At 48.3% G+C, this 15,148-nt stretch overlaps 1 protein-coding gene across 1 annotated transcript in view; it reads left to right on the top strand.

Moving 5' to 3' along the window:
* The window catches only part of pcdh15b (protocadherin-related 15b), a 215,784-nt gene that overhangs the window by 185,953 nt on the left and 14,683 nt on the right, over positions 1–15,148 (top strand). Inside the window, exons 29-33 of the mRNA XM_048233553.1 lie at positions 190–278; positions 4,102–4,278; positions 6,403–6,621; positions 8,091–8,099; positions 8,984–9,094. Coding sequence (XP_048089510.1) covers positions 190–278; positions 4,102–4,278; positions 6,403–6,621; positions 8,091–8,099; positions 8,984–9,094 — 605 coding nt within the window. The remainder of the gene's footprint in view (positions 1–189; positions 279–4,101; positions 4,279–6,402; positions 6,622–8,090; positions 8,100–8,983; positions 9,095–15,148) is intronic.

Below are 15,148 nucleotides of genomic sequence, written 5' to 3' on the forward strand. Positions count from 1 at the left end.
CCTGTCATAATTTGAGTGCAGAATACACTTTGTGTAGTTTAACCATACTTTAATGTCAATTCACTTTAATTAATGCAAGTATCAGTATGCTATTGCTGCTAACCAGAAGCCACATTGGTCGTACCAGCTTAGGTACACTGCATCAAGGATGGTGTATCCATTTCTCACTCTATCTTGTTTTTCCTCCAGGTGTCTGTGGTGAACCAGCTGGACATGCAGATAGTTGTGTCCAACGTCCCCCCCACCATGGTGGAGCAGAACAAAGATCGGCTTATGGGGTAAAGTATTGCTGATGTTCCATACACACCTCATTTAGACAGGAAGAGTGGCATTTTAAAGGGTGCCATTTACTCATTCTGGGAACAGACCTCCAGATGTATTCAATCATACATGATAGATTGGGATTGGGAGTTACCATAGTGACGATCACAAACATAACAACTGAGCTGTCGACTGTTTAATGTCATGAATACAAACCATGGCGACCATAGAACTGACCGGTCAAGATAACATCAAACATGTCTGATTGAATATGGATTGTGTCAACAATGGAAAGAATCTCAAAGGATTCACCTCAGTCACCCAAACACACGTAACAATTCTTGCCACAACTAAATATCACAACTAACGATGGCTCCCTTGGATTTCCCATGATTGCCATAGTTTCACAATCAGGTTGTCTGTTCCCAGCATTAGTTCAACGTCTGCCTGCTAAACAGCCCCCAGTAGCCTCAAAACACCAACATTGGTTGGCCCAGACTCCAGCCGAGCAGTCTAAACCGAGTTCAGTTCAGTGCACTTCAATTTAATTCAATTTATTTATATTGTGCCAAAACAATTGAGATTGCCTCAAGGCACTTCACAGAACCTAGAGCCTGTGCCACCTCTAAAGCAAGCGCTAAGGTGAAGGGGACAAGGAAAACCCATTTTTTTATCAGAAATAAACTCAAGCAGAACCGTGGCTCATCAGTGAGCCACGATCCTTTGTGCTGTGTCCTCATCGCAGACTCAGTCACGTAGCAAGCGTGAAACGCCGGGAGACTAACACTTAACATTCAGCACCTGTAGAAAAAAATAGCCATGTTGTCTGGGAGGCCTGTGCTCCACCACCTCCGCACATGAGCTCCATGTCTGCCTTGCCTGGACCTCCCTGGACACTGGGGAAACGTCTGAATCAAAGGGCCCTGTTTGATTCCTCTCTCCTCAGATCAAACGCAGGCACCCTGCTGCGCGGGCTTCACAGAGGCTTAAACGCTGAGGGTGGTGCTCCAGCTCTTGTGGGTCCCCATCTCATATTACATGTGCGCGCGCACTCACACACACACACAGGCGCACACACACACTTACATATACTGTACTCTCTCTCTCTCTCTCCCTCTCTACACACACACACACACACACACACACACACACACACACACACCACACACACACACACACACACGCTCACACACGCGCACACACATGCACACACACAAACACACACACACACACACACTTCTCTCTCTCTCTCTCTCTCTCTCTCTCTCTCTCTCTTTCTCACACACAAACACACACACCGACACATACACACACAAATATATATATATATATACACAAAAACAGACTCTCATTAAACACACACACACACACTCCCATGGAACCTGTTCACTCAGAGCTCCCCTGTACTTAGGCAGATGGAGAGCTTCATGTGTGCCCAGAAAGTTATTTGAACAGCAGGAGCTCTCTAAAGCATATATTGGGGTTGACGCAGAGTACATTTTTATGCATGGAATGAATTAGAAATATATATAGAGCCGACATTCCTCTTCCTTGCAATGCTGAGGCCCATGTTCCTGTGGCTCAACTGTCAGATTAAGGAGCCAAAAAGCACCACTATCAGAGATTCATTATCTTGGGAGCTCTTACAATGAATTTATAGAAATGTTTATTGTCTTAAGATGCTGCTATTAGTTACTTTGAATGTAAGCATCGGCTAAATATGATGTCATCAAACATAATATAAGTGAAACAACAAGCCAATCAGGAAAAAACAAACAAACAGGCTGAAAGCCATGGTCTCTGGAAGTCTCAGTGGGCTGGAGTGGTTAGCTCTTGGTGTGAAAGCCTGGCACGCTGCCCCGGTGTGCCCGTCAGTCTGGTACCCTTCGCCCCCTGCTGTGTGTGGACGAGAGCCCCTTGCTGTGCCAGTTTCACACTGGCAAAACACACTGCCATGTGCCAACTGTGGACTGACAGGTCCCCCCGACCACCACCACCTACACCAACTGAACCAGTGACCTGCTGCTAAAAAAGCCTCCATCTTAACTCCATCTTAACTGCAGGGGGTGGTGGGATGGTGGCTCAGCTGTGTGGACGGACAGACAGCCAGCCATCGCTTGTCGCTGGAGTCTTCTGTCCTTACTACCACCACACACCCACACACACACACACACACACACACACACACACACACACACACACACCACAGACCACACACACACACACACACACACACACACACACACACACACACACATCCACACACACACCACAGACCACACACACCACACACACACACCACAGACCACACACACACACACACACACCCTCACTCCTCCACTCTTTGCCACAGCCACTCTCCCCCCAACCCCCTGAGAGGGAAAGCCATCACCCTACCCCTCCCTCGGCTCCATTCTCCCCTGGTATTTCTCTCTCTCTCTCTCTCTCTCTCTCTCTCTCTCTCTCTCTCTCTCTCTCTCTCTCTCTCTCTCTCTCTCTCTCTCTCCGCTTCTTTTCCTTCCCTTGTCATTTTCTCTCATTCTTCCTGCTCAGCCTCTCTGTCATTTCTTTCTTTTCCTTTTTCTTTCTTTTTCTTCTTCTTTTTCAGAATCTCTCTCTCTCACACCCTTTTTTTTCTCACGGCCGAGGGAATATCCAGATCTCCGCAGGTAATTGGCAGGGATTGCCAGCCTCACTGGGGGGCAGATGGGATCGTGGTGGTGCAGTGTTGGGGTGGCGGCCGCAGCAGTGTGGATGATACAGCCGTGGAGCGAGGGTGTGTGCGTGTGCGTTTGCATGTGTGTGTGTGTGTGTGTGTGTGTTGGGTTGTAGGGTATCAGACACCCACTGCGAGAGACAAGGACATTTTCGCTTTGAAGTGCCAAACTCACTTCATCACAGCCGTCTCCCTCTTCCAATCCATCTCCCCACCTCCCTTCGCTCGTCTCTCTTTTTTTTTGCCCCCCGAATGACAACTTTGGGTCCCAGACACTCTCCCCTCTGGAGCCCTCGGCCTGAGGAGCTGTCCTGGTGGGCTGACAAGAGGACAGGGTTGGGTAATGAGGGTCTAGGCCATGTGTGTGTGCTATGGCACTACAAGACTGGCGAGTGTGTGGCTTTTGTGTGTGTGTGTGTGTGTGTGTGTGTGTGTGTGTGTGTGTGTATGTGTATGTGTGTGTGTGTGTGTGTGTGTGTGTGTGTGAATGCCCAGGGTGTCTCTCTCTCTCTCAGTGCCTGGGTTGGTCCTCATTCATAAGAATAACTACTACACACAGACAAGATAACACATACACATGTGCACACACACGCACGCTAAAAGCACTTGCTGTGTGTGAGGGGGAATGCAAAGTGGAGGAGCAAGCATCTTATGAGGAAGTGTGTGTGTGAAATATTTGTGAATCTGAACGTGTGCACACAAACTCACTCAATGTTCTGTTCATGGTCCACTATTCATGGTCCGCAGCAATCATTCAACATGCCAGAAAAGCTGCATTTTCACACTATCTTCACAAGAAATGCACACATTCTGAGGTTTGACATCTGGGGTTGTGTTTTCTTCCGTCAAAACTCCAGGGCCCTCACTAATGGAAGTTTGTATCAAATTCATTTGTTTATGGAAAGCATGGCTTTTAAAAGTGTAAAAATGTGCAAATGAATTCAGCAGAAAAGCCCAAAAGAAAGAGGTGCTAGGCTGTATTTTCTCTCTCTATTTCTCTCTCTCTCTGTCTTTTCTCTCTCTCTCTCTCACTCTCTCCTTAATTGTGCTTCCTGAAGGGTCTTTCTTTACCTCCCCACTCATTCTCTCTTTCTCCCTCTTCTCTGTCCAAATGTTTCCGGCAGGATTCTAGAGCGCTACGTTCAAGACCAGATCCCCGGAGCTAAAGTGGTCGTGGAGTCCATCGGGCCTCGTCGCTATGGAGACAGCTTTGAGCAAGAAGACTATTCCAAGTCAGACCTCATGGTGTACGCCATCGACCCCCTGACCAATCGCGCGCTGTCCCGTCAGGAGCTCTACAAGTGGGTGGCTAAGTCATAGTCTGTTCTGTATTCATCTTTCCTACGTTCTTTCTCTCCTTCTTTCATTTCCATACCATCCATCTCTTGCTCTCTCTGTCTTACATTCTCTGTGCCCTTCATCTTAACAATCTCCATTTTCTTTTTATCTTTTGGTCCCCTCTTTTCCTCCTCATCATACAATCTTTGGGTCCCGCTTGTCTCCTCTCATCCTCCGCTCACTCACTCCTGATGTCTCGTCTTCCTCATCTTCTCTTAGACTTGGCCTTTTCTCCTCTACTTCTTTCATTCATGTCATTGTTAAAACTCTCACCTTTCATTGTCCTTTACCACACAAACTATGTCAACTTGACTTGCTTGATTTTCACAACAGTGGGAACTTGAAACTTACTTGAGAGTTGATGGTTAGAACTTGAGACTTACTTGAGACTTGATGGTTAGGACTTGAGACTTGATGGTTAGGACTTGAGACTTACTTGAGACTTGATGGTTAGGACTTGAGACTTGATGGTTAGGACTTGAGACTTACTTGAGACTTGATGGTTAGGACTTGAAACTTGATGGTTAGGACTTGAGACTTACTTGAGACTTGATGGTTAGGACTTGAGACTTGCTTGTAACTTGCACTTAGTGTGACTGACTCCTTGGCTTATACTGGCACGTTAGACGACAAATGTCATCTGACTCTCACTGACACAGGTAGTCACTATGGTGGAGCTCCCTGCTTCTCTTCCTTACATGCCTGCCTGCTGAAGGTTTTGACTTATGCTGCATCCCAGACAACTCAGACGTCGGAGGTTGGACTTCAGTTCCAACCCTGAAGTTGGGGTAGATCGACTTCCCCACAAGTTCAGAAGTGGGGTTCCATTGTACTTTTTCCCAGTAGGATGCCAGAATTCTTGACCTCAGAGTTTGTCTGGAATGAAATTGGGAGATTCTAACTAGGACATTTCTGACTTCCGAGTCGTCTGGAATGCAGCATTAGACAGACACCAGGTCCATAAAAATCCCCACACTCACTTGCCCTCCACGTTATGCCAATATAGTGGCAGCTCTCCTTGGTGAGGGCACTGTTAGCTGTTTACACCCCGATCCTAAAACCACTCAGCAAACAACAGCACTCCAAGGTGCGCCACTCAGCATGTAAGGGCAGCCCCCTAGGTCTTTTCTTAGCGCTAAAATGTTATTTGTTGACTTGGAGAGGCGGAATTTATTAGAATAAAAACAGTATCTGAGGCTTCCCTGATGTCATCGCAGGCAATGTTTGCCAACTGTAAACTGCCTGACTGTTAGTAAATGAATTAGATGTGCTTCACACAAAACTGCAGGGAGCAGACTTGGAAGGAAAACAGCAATTTTCCCCCTCTGTCATAATTGTTTTATGTATCGAACAAGTGTGTATGAGGGGAAAGATAGATAGGAATTACAGTCTAACAAACAGTGATGTAAATGTGGGTTGACATTGGCCCGATTTTTGCTAATTCAAGATCCGTCAGGGTCATTTATTCATCGATCATAGAGCCTATAGTGAAGTCACAGTAGATCACACTCCAGATCGAAATGATGGATCTCTGTAATTGCCGTAATTGCTCCTGCACTGTGTGATGTTTTTAGCAATTGGACTTGAAGCATGTCACCATTTGTGTCATGTGAATTATGAGCCACAAAATCTCTCCTTGATCACTGAGCTCTTTAGTCTTGATTCACACTTACTTGAGGATAGCATTTAGTGACCCTTATTAAAGTATTGATGTATAAAGTCACACATTTTCCCTTTTTGTTAAGGTACACAGGTCAAATTTTTGAGCAGTGTTGACAGTGTTGTTGCTAAATGATGTTGTGTGGGCACATGTCTGCTAACTGATCAAATGCACTTCCTGATATCACTGAGTTACAAATTTCGAATCTGTCTTTTAATTACAGTATTCTACCTTGTGTAGACTTGATTCAACTTGTTTTTTAGTTATTCTATTATGTACTTTACTTTTTAAACTATTTTAACTATTGCCCTTTTATGCTTTTATTAACTAGTATTCTTTGCTTTTGTTTATGTAAAACATATTGAATTACCCCTGTGTATGAAATACGCTATATAAATAAACTTGACTTGACTTGACTTTTGTGCAGGTTTCTGGACGGGAAGCTACTGGACATCAACAAGGAGTTCCAGCCATACCTGGGCCGCGGCGGGCGTATCCTGGAGATCCGCACACCGGACGTGGTGGCCAGCGTGAAGAAGTCGGTGCAGACGGTGGGCTACACGGAGGGCGCGCTCCTGGCCCTGGCCATCATCATCATCCTCTGCTGCATCCCCGCCATCCTCATCGTCATCTTCACCTACAGACAGTGAGTACACACGCCGCCACCCACCGCCACACTGATGCATAGATACACAGGGTGATACACACGTGTATGGGATTGTGGAGACATGGATGTGTGCACACTCAAACACACAACACACACACACACACACACACACACACACACACATGCAAACACACACACACACACACACACACAACTCACACACACACACACACACACACACTCACAAGCACATATTTACTCAGCTTTGCCAACCACAGAGACAAAAGTGAGGTGCAATACACCCACATATACACATAGATATATGTGCCCATACACCGAGTCACAAATACATGCTCGCAAATCCATATGGGATTCAAGAGATGACATGCTCAATCAAATTCCAGTCATGACCAGGCTGACCTGAATATTAAGTGGATTGCCATATACCACCATGTAGAGCAGCTGTTCCCAAACATTCTATTGACATTCCAGGCATCATGTTTAATAAGCCGCCCTACATGATAACAAATAACAAATTCAAAATGTGCAACTGGTCTGTGAGCTCTCACACTAAAAAAACAGTGGGGTGAACAACATGATAGATAGATAGATAGATAGATACTTTATTGATCCCCAGGGGAAATTCAAGAACATTATGAAACACAAAGAACAAAGAGAACATAGGCTTAAGATTTTTTTTAAAAAATCGTTTTTTAACACCACTCCGACATTGCCTTTTTCATCTCACATACCCCCTAGTGGAAGCTTGCGTACAACCGGTGGTATATGTACCACAGTTTGGAAATCCCTGGTGTAGAGTAATGTAATTACAATGGAAATGCAATGATCATGGATCGTCCTTTGAGTAAGACACATACAGAAAACACTCACACACATGGACGGACACACACACAAACACACACACACACACACAAACAACACACACGCACATACATACACACATACACACGTACATGTGCATGCCTCTGGAGGCCTGTTCCATAGTTTCATGGTCTTGCCACTAATTCTCCATAAATCACCGTAGCAACGCCTTTTAGTGCCAATCTTGCACTCACATGGCGTGAAAGCAGTTTTAATTAACGCCACTCGAGACAAATATTAGAGGATCATTGTTGTGCATTTCAAAGGAAGGGTCATTTTTAACATTCTGCACACGTTAGTGCACAGCTAGTGTAGTGATCATGAAACGCGTCCGTCCCTAATAGAAAAGGAGTCCTCTGTAGGTGCAATATTTCCCCTTCTTTTTTTTTTTCCTTTTTTTTTACGAGTGCCTTTGCACAGCTTCAACTCATTGGCAAGTGCTCTGATGTTTTCAATAGGGCTATTATGCTTTTTATGTGGTTGATTGTGATGCATGGTTAAGTGATAATATCGACCCTGTGCATAACTTACTCATTAGTCTAATGTCTTCCTGTCTTTGTATCCCCCCTGCATCCTCTGGGCGTTATCGTCCTCTTCTTCTTCAACAACATCATCAACTTCATCAGATTTAAAGAGTGAGTATGGTGTCCTCATTGATTGTTATAGCAGAGACGTTTAAGTACTCTCCTTCAGAAAAAGAATTCAAAGCACATCCACCACAATACCCCACTCCTCTGCACAGGCTATTTCAGGCTATATATATATATATATATATATATATATATATATATATATATATATATATATATATATATAAAAGACAATAGTGCAATATTATTTATTGTCTGGGATGGCGCATAAAAAATATGCTGGGAAAATTGGTTTCTTTGAACACACAGGAGTCACCATCTGAATTTGAGATTTTTATCAGTGTCTACGTGCTCTGACTGGTGCAACCTCCCCTTAATGTTGAGTCAGAGAGAGAGAAGGAAAAGTTTTGATGGGGAAAGTGAAGGTATAGCAAGGATTTTACTCAAATGGTCTGATACGGATAGGGAGTGATTTGCAATTTGTGCTCGCTGCTAGGTTCATCCATAATAGTAGAAGCCATTGGAAATAATGGGTGTTAGAACACTGCGGTGCCGTCGTCACGTTGTATCTGAAAGCTGCATAATAGTAGAATATAGTAACACTCTGTGGAGTGTTACTATATGGAGTTTTGTTTTTAGTTTGGATGATTGAAAGATGACCCTGAAATATCAACAGAATATGAATAAACAACCCCCAGACAATTGCAGTTGCACTACCCTATCCCATCCATAATGTTTAGATGAATAAATGCACATACTTTAATAACACTTACATAACCACAATGACTATAAAGATTAATCTAATCTAATCAAATCAAATCTAATTTAATATGATATTATATCCGAGTTAGTGATTATGTTCCATCAAGTAGTGTGCTCTTTATATAAATGCCTGGCCACTTCCTAATTTTTGACTTATGTGATTGAAGGCGACAGGCAGAATGTGCGAAAACAGCTCGGATCCAAATGGTTTTGCCAACGGGCAAATCTGTGGGCGCCGCCACCAACAATCTCTATGAGGAGCTGGGCGACAGCACCATGTAAGTACAAATTTTATCTTCAGCTGATATGGTGATGCAATTCATTAAGGTTTCATTAATTAATATTAATTAACATGAATAGATAAAGCCGTTTGTTGACCTAAATTATATGAATTTAACTTTATTCCCGCATTATTAATGTGACGCTTGTTGTTTTTGGTGTTAATTGCTACATTAACTAATGTTAGTTAATGGAACCTTGATGAAGATTAAAGTGTCAGTGGTGATGTTTTTCACCTCCTGTTGGTGGTACAGGATGTTCTGAGAAGTGTAGGAAGTACGGTAGGTAAGAGGATAGTGCTGAGAAATTGCCTCTGGTGATATTTCACTGTAAGCTCCTGGGTACAAGCTAGCTTTTTTTTGGAGGAACACGTTGACATGCAGCTATGACTATTTGCTACATGCTGTGCTGGGGCAGGCAACATCAGGTGCACTCCCGCAAAGCATTTCACAAGCCTCATTTTCGTTCTACTTCTCTCTCGCTCTCTCTTACTCTCTCATTCTCACTCTTTTTTTCCCTCTAAATCTTTGCTGTTTTTTTCTTTCTTGTTCTCTCCCTCATTCATAATTCTGACTGATTCTACACGGTCAAACGCTGCGTTAGCAAGACATAGTTTTGAGCTAAGCTAGCAAAACCTGAGTCACTTCTTCATAGATGGTGTGCCAGTATGACACTGCTCAGAAGTTAAGCTAAATGTGTAAGTTATCTGAGAAGCAGACCCAGCCTCTCTTTGGCTAAAAGGAAGAGGCTGATGATGCTCTTTCAACACTCCATCGATGGGTATTGGGGGGTGTGGCGCGTGAGTGTGTGTGTGTGTGGGGGGTCTGTCAGACTGTCTATGTCATATCTCAGCAGGGTTATTTTCTCTTTCTCTCTCTCTCTCTATCCCTCTCTTTCTCTTGTTCATGCCTGGAAGATGTGCTGCTATTAATTATATTATTAATAGGATTTCATATTGCATGAAAACACAATTTGGAGTAAGGAAAGGATTTCTTTCTCTTTCTTATTACACTGAAAATACTATGCAATTACCCCTCATGCCACCATTCCCCATCTCACTCAGAAAGTGAAAGTGCGTTGGGGAGGAAAGGGATGTCAATTTAAGATAATTGAAATATAAATTCACATCAGGGCCCACCAGGGACGGAAATATAAATAATTTTTATCGATAAGCCGTTTGGTGGATCAGCCCTGGTTTTTCAGACTTAATGAGATGTGTCTGTGGGCAGATACAGCTACAGCTGCTTCCAACTTTCTGTCTTTTTCTCTTTTTCCTTTTCTATCACTTTTTCTTTCTCTCTTTCTGGTGATCGTCATGAATGTTACCAGATTAGGTCTTGTTTCATCTCTACTGTGTCCTTAATGATTTCCTTGATCTGTGCCCCCCTATCTGACACTGTAGCGTCAAAAACATGAAAATAAATAAAAAGTGGTCTTTATCAATCTATGTCCGTTATGGCCGTGCGATGTGGGACAGGGTGGGGTGGACGCACATGCTCATAGTAAGTCAAAACGATGAGCCGTCCAGAAAGGCCTCGGACTTATTTATTTACGAATGCTCTGCTCGCCCACCATCATCCTCACTCTCTCCCTGGTGACCTCATAATGTCTGGGTGAAAAAAACAACATGATTACTGTCACCACTGCACTGTGTCCCTGCTGGGTTGGTGCTTGGGGACAGCCTGATGATGATGATGGTGATGATGATGGTGGTGGTGATTGTGCCAGTGTGCCCTGCTTTTGTCAGTGCCCCTCTTGCAGCAACTCAAAGGCGACTCATTCCACACACAGCCAGTCCACGTTCACCCACCCTCTCTGCTTTCACCCGAATCCCATTATCATCATCGTCATCATCATCATCACCATCGTCATCATCGTCACCACCACCTTCACCATCTTATTACTCATAACCTTCACCATCATCATCATTACCATCATCACTGCTGTCATCTTTAACTAATAGCTTAAACAGGAGCTGAATAAATAAGCTTGTTTTGATCATTGTTCTTAGTTATTATTTTCTTTCATTTGCTTCCTTTACATACTTTTCTTGTATGGATACCAGGCTTAAGTAAGTAAATAAGATGTGTGTATGTGTGTGTGTGTGTGTGTGTGTGTGTGGGTGTGTGTGTGTGTGCGTAGCGAGTTCCACTTGTATAGTGTATACTATGCTGTATGTTGTTAGTGGACTTTGTACCCCAGTAGTTAGTTTGTTTGGCTTGTTTTAGCTGCCTCTGTGTTTTCCATCTTAGTGTGATGCAGTGTCCAAGCTTCATTGTGTATGGATAGCGGTGTGCTTTTTTTAAGTGCTTTGACAGTCGCCCAGAAAAGGTCAAGCTGGACGTGTTGTCTAACAGGCAGCTAGGCCTTGCCTCTCCGCCAACTCAGCATTCCGCTACCGCTTCAGCCAGACGCTTTAGGGGCCTGCAATAGTCGCGATAGCCACACATTTCCCTATCTGTGATAGATAAGCCCCCTAACACCTGCTTCTGTCCAGTCATGTACTCCACAGGGCCTCACTGGATTTGTTTTGGGCAGTGATGGTGGGGAATGTGTTAGCATAGCTTAGGCTGAAGTCCTCTCTGGTCCCTGATGGGCTTGCTGTGCTGTGTGGTTTGCTGGTTTAGTCTCCAATCAGTTATCCCATGTGTGCTTTGAATCCTTTACTTGTGTCGTCTAGAAGTAGGTGTTTGTTGCTGTTTGGTAGTTGTAGTGTTGCAAATATTTGGGCTCTCTCAAGGCTTTAAGTGTTTGGGCCAAGGCCAAGTCATTTCTTAATTAATATTCTGTTCAGTGACCAAAATGCTTCTTTTTCTATTCTAAAACTAGATCCCTTCATTTCTATATCATTCTGTTTGTTTCTTTCTGTCTGTCTATTTTTTCCATTCAAGCCATTTTGTTCTGTCTTCTTTTCTTTTTTTCTTCTTCTCTCTTTCCCCCGCTGCCCCTGAATCTTCATCCCCCCCCTCCACCCTCCCCCCTCCACCCTCCCCAAACACACATAACCCTTGCGATCAGAAGCAATCATGGTGCGATCCAGGGAGGTGACCGGCGGCACCTCATCAGCACGTTGACCACACGGAGCCTCTCCAACACGCACCGCCACCACGGCAACAAGCCCAACGGCGTCCTCAACAACCTGCCCAAGTCCAACAGCAACGTCACCTTCCTGTCGGACGAGCATCCGGTGACCACGCACAACCCGCTCTACGCCGACGACGGCACGCTCAGCAACCCGGGCATAGAGGGCAAGGCGCAGCGCCGGCGCGACTTGCTCGGCACGCACTCGCCGCAGCGTCGCCGCCTGAAGGGGGTGCTGTCGCGCTTCCCGCTGCCCAACGACATGCGCGCACCGGGCGCGCCTGATCCGCTGCCCTCGAAGGCTCGGGGCCGGGAACGCCCACGGGCGCCGGAGGAGGAAGGCGGGCCTTCGGCGGCTTCCACCGGAGGGTCACTGGGAGGCGCAGATGAAGAGGAGTCGAGGCCAAGCCGCGGGGATGAATGAGCTCGCGGGCGGAGGTGGAGGACGGGGTGGAGGTGGAGGAGGGGGGATCGAGACGAAGCTGTCCGTGAGGGAGCAGGCCAGGCAGTTCGAGCAGCAGGCCATACAGGAGGCCATCCTGGAGGCCAAGCAGCGGCAAAGCCGCGAATCCAGGGGCTCGCTGGACCTCCTGCTGACCACGTTCAATAAGCAGCCGGCACCGCCGCCGCCACCACCCCCTCCTCCACCCATGTCCCCGGCACCACCAGGCGGGCCCCCGTCGATCGTGGTCACCCAGATCGACGGGTCGTCTCCGCCGCCGACCCACAAGCCCCCTCGGCTCCGCCCAGGATTCGGCGCCCGGCCATCAACGGCGCCGGAGGCCCCGCCCGTCCGGTGGGAGATGATCCCCGACCCGCCCGACGTCCCGCCACCACCTCCTCCCACACCACCTCCCCCAACCCAGTCCCCACCTCCCCCTCCAACCTCCCCCTCGCCCCACTCGCCCCCCGAGTCCTTCTCCACCCCTCCCCAATCCCCACCTCCGGGACCTCAGCAACCCCCGCCACCTCCTCCCCCACCTCCCCTCCCGCCTCCCTCCAACTCCCCGAACCCCCCACGCCCCCTCCGCCGCCTCCCGTTAGTGTGCTGCCCCTGCGGTCCCGTCTCACTGCGGCGGTCAAGCTCCGACCCCCACCGCCCCCGTTGCCCGCTCCGGAGCCCGACGCGCCCCGCCGCGAGCTCAAGGGCATCCTTAAGAACATCAAGAACATAGCCGACATAGAGAAGTCCGTTGCCAACATGTACAGTCAGATCGATAAGAAGCAGAGGCCCCCCAAGGCTGTGTCCAGGCATCAGACTGCTGAGGCCGAGACTGCAGAGGAGGCCCCCCCGACGGCAGTGGAGGAGGTGGCAGTGGAGGTGGCAGTGGAGGTGGCAGTGGAGGTGGCAGTGGAGGTGGCAGTGGAGGTGGCAGTGGAGGTGGCAGTGGAGGTGGCAGTGGAGGTGGCAGTGGAGGTGGCAGTGGAGGTGGCAGTGGAGGTGGCAGTGGAGGTGGCAGTGGAGGTGGCAGTGGAGGTGGCAGTGGAGGTGGCAGTGGAGGTGGCAGTGGAGGTGGCAGTGGAGGTGGCAGTGGAGGTGGCAGTGGAGGTGGCAGTGGAGGTGGCAGTGGAGGTGGCAGTGGAGGTGGCAGTGGAGGTGGCAGTGGAGGTGGCAGTGGAGGTGGCAGTGGAGGTGGCAGTGGAGGTGGCAGTGGAGGTGGCAGTGGAGGTGGCAGTGGAGGTGGCAGTGGAGGTGGCAGTGGAGGTGGCAGTGGAGGTGGCAGTGGAGGTGGCAGTGGAGGTGGCAGTGGAGGTGGCAGTGGAGGTGGCAGTGGAGGTGGCAGTGGAGGTGGCAGTGGAGGTGGCAGTGGAGGTGGCAGTGGAGGTGGCAGTGGAGGTGGCAGTGGAGGTGGCAGTGGAGGTGGCAGTGGAGGTGGCAGTGGAGGTGGCAGTGGAGGTGGCAGTGGAGGTGGCAGTGGAGGTGGCAGTGGAGGTGGCAGTGGAGGTGGCAGTGGAGGTGGCAGTGGAGGTGGCAGTGGAGGTGGCAGTGGAGGTGGCAGTGGAGGTGGCAGTGGAGGTGGCAGTGGAGGTGGCAGTGGAGGTGGCAGTGGAGGTGGCAGTGGAGGTGGCAGTGGAGGTGGCAGTGGAGGTGGCAGTGGAGGTGGCAGTGGAGGTGGCAGTGGAGGTGGCAGTGGAGGTGGCAGTGGAGGTGGCAGTGGAGGTGGCAGTGGAGGTGGCAGTGGAGGTGGCAGTGGAGGTGGCAGTGGAGGTGGCAGTGGAGGTGGCAGTGGAGGTGGCAGTGGAGGTGGCAGTGGAGGTGGCAGTGGAGGTGGCAGTGGAGGTGGCAGTGGAGGTGGCAGTGGAGGTGGCAGTGGAGGTGGCAGTGGAGGTGGCAGTGGAGGTGGCAGTGGAGGTGGCAGTGGAGGTGGCAGTGGAGGTGGCAGTGGAGGTGGCAGTGGAGGTGGCAGTGGAGGTGGCAGTGGAGGTGGCAGTGGAGGTGGCAGTGGAGGTGGCAGTGGAGGTGGCAGTGGAGGTGGCAGTGGAGGTGGCAGTGGAGGTGGCAGTGGAGGTGGCAGTGGAGGTGGCAGTGGAGGTGGCAGTGGAGGTGGCAGTGGAGGTGGCAGTGGAGGTGGCAGTGGAGGTGGCAGTGGAGGTGGCAGTGGAGGTGGCAGTGGAGGTGGCAGTGGAGGTGGCAGTGGAGGTGGCAGTGGAGGTGGCAGTGGAGGTGGCAGTGGAGGTGGCAGTGGAGGTGGCAGTGGAGGTGGCAGTGGAGGTGGCAGTGGAGGTGGCAGTGGAGGTGGCAGTGGAGGTGGACATTCTCTCTCTCTATTTCTCACTCACTTTCCCTTATTCTCTGTGTTTCTTTGTAGCTCTGTAATTCACATGCTCATTTCATCGTTCCTCATCACAGACTCGTTTGTTTTTTTCTTCTTCTTTTGGTTCTGTTTTTACTCTTCTTGACTTCAAACAGTTTGCATTGTGAAATGTTTCTGTCAGTTTGCATTGTGAAATGTCTCCTGGTGTTTCTTCAG

Source organism: Alosa alosa, chromosome 22, assembly GCF_017589495.1.
Source record: "Alosa alosa isolate M-15738 ecotype Scorff River chromosome 22, AALO_Geno_1.1, whole genome shotgun sequence".
NCBI classification, from domain to species: domain Eukaryota; kingdom Metazoa; phylum Chordata; class Actinopteri; order Clupeiformes; family Clupeidae; genus Alosa; species Alosa alosa.